Source organism: Siphateles boraxobius, unplaced genomic scaffold (assembly GCF_051911475.1).
Source record: "Siphateles boraxobius isolate OS27281-9 unplaced genomic scaffold, OSU_SipBor_1 22, whole genome shotgun sequence".
Classification (NCBI taxonomy): Eukaryota; Metazoa; Chordata; class Actinopteri; order Cypriniformes; family Leuciscidae; genus Siphateles; species Siphateles boraxobius.
This window is the reverse complement of record NW_027508833.1, coordinates 24,420,094-24,427,109: the sequence shown is the minus strand read 5'-3', so window position 1 is coordinate 24,427,109 and position 7,016 is coordinate 24,420,094. Positions and strand designations below refer to the sequence as shown.

Genomic DNA, 7,016 nt, shown 5'->3' with positions numbered 1-7,016 from the left:
ACGTAAAAGTCGCTGGCCCCATTGCAGTTCTCTTTTAATTGATTTAATCATTTATTTTCTTACACCCAAGGCAGAAAAGTTACTAAAACTCAAGACTTTTACAGTTACAGTGACAAAACATTTTAAAGACCCACAATTTAAATTGGACTGTAAAATGAATCTTTTAAAAAAAAAAAAATGAAAAAGACGGAAAGAAATTATAATCGGGGAAAAAATATTTTTTTCTTTTCTTTTCTTTCCTTTTTTTTTTTTTTTTTTTTGTGTAAATTGCCCAGGCATTCTCCAATATTACAAATACTGGTATACTTTTACAGTAAACAAGAGAAATGTCATATATATTTATATATATATATATATATTTTTATATATATATATATACTTAAAATCCCATCACCAAAAACCAATATACACACGCCACTATGGCATTCAGAGAAACTTTATAAGCAAACTTGAAAAAAAAAGAATTGTTTAAAACACACATACACAGAAATATCATTTTACCCTTGTACTTGTTTCAATACTGTAAACGTATTTTAAGACAGAGTGCACTAAACGTTTTACTTTTTTCTTTTTTCTTTTCTGTTTAAAAAAAAAAGTTTCTGTAGTTCCTGATTTTTGTCCAGTCTCTTCTTTGACTATTTGTAGCAAAAGAATCATTCATTATTTTCAAGGGACACAGTCCTGTCCTGAAGTGAAAAATTGTACATATATATTTATATATTTGCCTATTGTGTGTGTTTTTGTGCAGTTATATGTACATATACATACATATATACACACATAGACACACATTAGTATTGTGCTGGCTACTTCTCATTTTGTCCAACTTATTTAAATTACCTACATATCTGTTTTTATCCTTTCTATTCTTTTAGAAGCAGATTAAAACCACATGAACTTAATTTTTTCTTTCAATTCATTGCATCACAAAAGTGTAGCATTTGTCTTATAAGACAATAAATAGGAAGATCAGTATTCAAGGCACACTCATGTCAAATTGAATGGCAGTACAAAAACTGTCCAAATAAATTAATTTCATTTTTATAGTGCCAGCATTGTGAAAGCCAAGCCTATCAACACTGGCACTTCAATCTCAGATGCTCCCTCTAGCAAGGCCTAATAAATCCGTTTTTTAACATAATTTCTTGCTCAGAAGCCGTTTTCGCCATTGTTCTCAAATATGTAAATCAAAATAATAAAGTGCGGGTCAACTGCGAAAAGCTGTGTATGTTTACTTTTCTTTCTCTCTCTCTTTCATTAGTTTGCTTTGCTCTTTTTAAACCACAATATTCCCTCGCTTCAATCGTTTGCGCTGGTTAGGGCATCTTGTCGAAAGAAGGCTGTTTAACTGCCAATAAATCAGTTGGATAGAAGAGAAAAGAAATGGGAAAATTCAGCTGTGCATTCTGTAAGCGTGTTGCTACTTCTGAGAATGCGTTCAACTACACATCACAGGAAGTCCTGAATGAGAGGAAAGAAAGAAAAAAATTGTCTTACTGTTTTAGCACACGCTCAACAGGTCATGACATACACTCTTACTGTGCAATTGACTAATCTGCATACCTGCTGATGGCTTTGACACTCGGGATATGACCAGATTAACCAGATAAGTCAATATCATATACGTTTTTAACTTTAATCAGATGTACTGTGCAGTATAAATTTGTCTCTCTAAATGATTGATAAATATATATATGTACAAAAATGCATAGGGCTGTTTCAAGTGATATAAGAAACATTGTAATAGAATGACAACATTGTTGAACGTATAATTGAATTAATTCTAATCTAATCTGGTTAAAGTGGTGACTCCCTCTAGAACCGCAGCCTCTAATAACCAAAAATGAAACAACAGAACTGAACACAAAATAACAATGTTTAGATTTAAATGTCAGTCAATGGAAACAGAACAGTGATGCTGCCTTGCTTTTGACTAATGTGCTTTTAGGTTTACTAACCCGAATTGGACTGTAAAGACCCCTCTCTCTCTTTCTCTTCCTGCGTGTGTATGTGTGTGTGTGTGTGTAAGTCACCCTCCTAGTGTACAAAAACTGCTTCATCCTCTGGCCTAGATGTCTGTCCCTTTAATTTAACAACAATGTAGTATGACAAGCCACTTTTATGTGAAAGATGGAGTTGATTCATGACATTTAGGGGTGGTCGGCAGTGTAATATGAAGTGTGGAGACGAGACAAGACGAAGGATGTGAATGAGCTGAACCAGAGGACTGGACTGCTTTATCAGAGAAGACGGCTGAGATCACATGGCAGACTTGGCAGAAGTAGCTATGCAGCTCACCCTGAGTTGTTTTAAAGTCGTCTTCCTTCTACCACTATTGTGCTGTTAAGCAAAATCAAATGGGTTTGATTAAGTGCAGTGTCTATGGAAAGGGTGCTGGCGATTAAAATTCACTATTGAGACCTATAGCACAATCCATCCTATGACTAGCATTGTCTGGGTCGGTACTAGGTAAGCAGCTGCCTTTGCTTTTGTCTGTTTTTATAGTCTCTCCTTGATTTCGGGTAGACAGGTTTTCACCCCCACAGTCCTCTTTAGATTTACTGTTAAAACTGATATTCAGTGCTACATTCCCAATTAGATTGACATGCTTATAATCAGTTCGTGCTACAAGGTCTAAGGATTGTTGTCCGCTCATTTAGTATGAATAATAAACAAAAAAGAAAACAAAAAGAAAGACATAGCTTTCTCAATTCAGCTTTTGCAATTTGAAGATTGAATGCGGCTTCTCTTCAAGAAATTACATGTGTAGCTTAAATAATCTACATTGTAAGCAGCGGCCTATGGATTCCTCAAACGATACTCTGTTTTGCTAAAAACAAACAAACAAAAATCTCAGGATGTTGTTTGGGTTAAAAAACAACAAAATCTCAGCATTTGAAATAAATCATAAGATAATGGAATAAAAAATGATGAACTAAAAATTAACCTGCACATGCCAAAACATTTTTTAAATCCAATAAATACAGAAATTATTGCACAGTTAAAGGCTCCATTTAAAATATTGTCTAATGTATCCACTCATTAATAAGGCGGTTTATACCGGCTCCAAATTAAATTTCCCTCTTTTTTTATTTTTTTTTATCTTCTTTAATGTCTTTATCATTCTCAGATGGCAGTTTCTTAGGACAAACTAACTCAAACCATTAACTTGAAAACAAACAAAAAAGCAACAAAAAAAAACCAGACTAAAAAAACAGAGTATCCAGCTACCCATTTTATAATCAAGGAATTGTGAGGCAAAATAGGAAATCTGGCTTAGCTTCTCTCTGCTTGTTCAATTTTGACCTCATTTGTCATCAAATGTTCCCCATGCCACTTTTTCATGTGTTTCTCGAGCGTGCTGTAGACGCTGAAGGGCATTTGGCAAATGTCACAGCGGTACACTTCCTTACCGAGCTGGCCGTGTGTCTTCATGTGGCGGGTGAGCTTGCTGCTCTGGGCACAGGCGTAGTTGCAAAGCTCACACTTGTAGGGCCTCTCGCCTGTGTGGCTGCGTCTGTGCACTGTCAGATTGCTACAGTTCTTGAACACCTTCCCACAGTACTCACAGGTGTCACTCCTCCGGCTCTCTTTCGAGCTGGGCCGGCCTGGTCCTGCCCCCCCACCCAAGTGCGGGGTGCTGCCTCCGCTAGCGGTCCCACTGCGGCCGGAGAGGCCCCCGTCCAGCAGGTCCCCTGGCGGCGTGGAGAATCGCAAGCTGCCGTTCTCAGAGGAGTGCTCCGAGGAGGTGGCGAATGGAGATTGTCTGGAATCGGTGAAGCCAAGAAAGGGATCTTTGATGAAGTGGCGGGATGCTGCATAGCCCACAAGCCACTGGGAGTAGACATTTTCAGATGGGATTAGGGGGGCTGGGGGTATGTCCAAATCCTTTTCGATTTTGATCCTCTTGTTAGAGGAGTTGGAAAGGCTAGGACTGGTGATGGGAGTGGGCTTGCGGGGAAACAGGCCTGAGAAAGAGTCGCCCGAGCCACAGTTCCTTCCGTTTACAGTCGCCCGCTCCATTTCCCCCACTACTGAATCGTCGTCGCCCACATCCCTCTGCCCCTCTGACACCCTTTTGGAGAACGGAAACCTTTTCCGATTATCGACTATTAAGTTATTGTACTGCTGGATGGAGCTGAGCCCTACGTTTTCCACCATCTTCCCCAAGGAGAGGTTCTTCTCATCTGAAGGTGGCTTTGTGCCATTCTCCCTATTTCGACAGAACTCAGAGTCCATACTGAAGTTTGACTCAGGCCTGCTCTCATTTTCCAACTCCTCCTCTTCTTCCTCTTCCTCCTCCTCTTCGTTGTCAGGGCCCATGCCCTCACCTCTGAAATCGCCATCCCTGTTCTTCATACCCTCCCCAGTTACATCACTAGTGCCTGGCTCGGGTGAGCTGGTGGTGGACAGGCCATCGTCAGAGCGCCCTGTCATGGAGCCAGACTTGTGCATGTGGGTCTTCATGTGGCGTTTCAGTTTGCTAGCCTGAGAACAGGCATGGTCACACAATTGGCACTTGTAGGGTTTCTCGCCCGTGTGGCTTCGCCGATGAACAACCAGATTACTCTGAAACTTGAATGTCTTGCCGCAGAACTCGCAGGATTTCGACTTGCCCTGTGTCTGTGGCGGGGTGGTGCTGTTAGGGGGCATGGGAGGCAGCGGAGGGGTGCTCAGAAAGGGCGACTTCGGACTCGGCTGGAAGGGGTTGGGATTAAGGAGGCGATGCATAGGGTTAGCACGGCTTGGTGACAGCGGTGGAGTGGAGTTGTTGTTTCCAGCAAGCTCTCTAAGTCGGCGGGAGAAATCCATGGACTGGGACTCTATGGCCATGGGTGTCATGCGCATCACTCTCTCAAAGGCACTGGGATGCTGGGAGATTAAACCCATTTCCTCTGCACTAAGGCGTTCCAGGCGATGGGGATCTAAGTGATGGCGTGGAGGGGGGCTAACAAAGGGAGGCGTATTGGGGAGGCGGTTTTCCACAAATCCTGGTGGGGGCTCTCGGAGTAGGGGCCCAGCCATCCGTAGGAGGTGGAAGGGGTTGTTGTCCCCCAAAAAGTTGGTTAATGGGGACTGTGGTATAGATTCAGCACCAATGGGGGGAGGAATAGTGATCCGTGGGGTCAGGGAGGTATTCGAGGTGTTGGTCTCCAAGTAGATGCGGATCCCATGCGTGTTCTGAGCGTGCTGCAGAAGGAACCAGGCGTTGGTAAAGGGCTGTTTGCACGTCGTGCATATGTAACTCGAAGGTTCATCTCTACCTGCAACCAAACAGAAAACAACAAAGATCTTTATTTACGTCTCATTCTAAAACCTCTGCGTTCTTTTCCACAACACTTGTGCCATAGGGGTAGACATTTAGTCCTGCTAAATAAATAACCCCCTAAAACCAGATCTGACTTGATGGAAAATGAGACATAGGATCAAGAATTATTACATGTTGTAAAGAACAAACTTTTAGGTATCCGTCACCTCTCTAAATTTGCCTTGCACTTTGTGCAATGGGCATTGTCGTGTGCACATCATGCTGTCACATGAACAGGGCAACTGATACTTAACAGAGCTTTGACAAGTGCATTTTCATACTGCTCCACAAAATGCTGGCACTGTGTGAACATTGCATTCCCCATTTCAGCTTGTCTTTAAACTTCGCTTTTACAAATGGCTGACTCATTTTAGAAGCATAATGCAAGGCAAAACTGGGAAACGCTCCAAGCACCAAGACTGTCCAAGGATGCTGGAGTAATATGCCACCAAATTGGAAAAGTACAATTTAAACTGTGATTTAGAGGACTCTCATCACTATAAAACAAATAAACTTTAGATGTCTCCTCAAAGAATCAACAAAAAAAAAATTTGAGAGAGGAGTGTCTGGGTTGGGGGAAGGGGGAGCGCACATCAAGATAAATGGTTTCAAATAAGGAGTGAAAACACTGCCGGTGATTTAAGAGGCTGTGGGGGGAAAAAGTGAACCAGTGTGAGCGTTAAAGTCTGTGGCATTTAAAACAGCTCAAGGGTATTATTTACTGTTCCATTAAGAATTTCTCAAGATTGTTTTTCTTACTTCCACACACGTTTTTAACTTATTCTATAGTTACACTTCCTGGACAGCCCCCTCCCCCTTAATGACATCATAGTGAATCATTGTTTTTTGAGAGCAAGTTTGATTACAAAAAATGTCTAACCAGTGAATTCATTGCGCAATTTATCTGATAACAATTTTATTCTTCATTCTACAGTTTTAATCATATATTTAAATTCAAGCAAGTTAATGTGTAAAGTTTGCATACACTCTGGGTTCAGGTTAAGTATGAACAGTATCAGTTGTTGGATCAGAGGATGTGTTAAAAAGTGGTTCCTGTGCTTGGTGCGGCTCTGGAGCTTTAACTATACATGACTAATTGATGCTACAACTTCACCATTACATCGGTTCCAGCATGCAAAGGGGACTCATTACCATGGCAGCACAAACAAGCCAAGTGTACTGAGTATACAGTGAACAAGGATGCTAAACCATCTCTGCTGTACTCCTGGGACACTGATCTAAAAAAAAAAAAAAGATCTACAAAGTCGAAATGGTAATTGTGCACTAGGAAATGAGTTTCATTTATTTATTAAATGAAAGCTGGCTGTTCTGACCTAATGCAGCAATTTAGGATACGCAGGAAAACATATGCTGCTGTAATTGTTCAGGTTTTTGATTTCTGGCTGTGGTTTGTGTACCTTTATGAGTGTTTTCATGTATATGTATGTGTGCGAGAGTGAGCGACTGCTGAGAGAACAATGGGGTGGCAGTCAAACACAGGGCTTGGAAAAGCTGGGACTAGGAAGCCCTCATGGGTGTCTATTTCAATCATGGCCATTGTGAAGGATCAAAAAGAGCAGAGAGAATGAATGGTTAGTATCTGTTCTAGCATTCCTTTACATGCAGCCGAAAAGCAATGCTAAACAGTAGATTGTGTTTTCATCTGAAAGAAACAGAGACAAGTGATTATATACAGCAATAGCCTGAA

The 7,016-nt window shown here is 41.0% G+C and overlaps 1 protein-coding gene across 2 annotated transcripts in view; it reads right to left on the bottom strand.

Annotated features, from left to right (window-relative positions):
- Positions 1–420: 420 nt before the first annotated feature.
- The window catches only part of bcl11ba (BCL11 transcription factor B a), a 51,733-nt gene continuing 45,137 nt past the window's right edge, over positions 421–7,016 (bottom strand). Inside the window, exons 4-5 of one of the 2 annotated variants that reach the window (XM_077239245.1) lie at positions 3,414–5,264; positions 421–1,461 (exon numbers count right to left, since the gene is read on the bottom strand). In XM_077239245.1, the coding sequence (XP_077095360.1) occupies positions 1,439–1,461; positions 3,414–5,264 (1,874 nt within the window). In that variant the 3' untranslated portion in view covers positions 421–1,438. Of the gene's footprint in view, positions 5,265–7,016 lie in introns of both variants that reach the window. The other variant, XM_077239243.1, reaches the window with a different exon arrangement.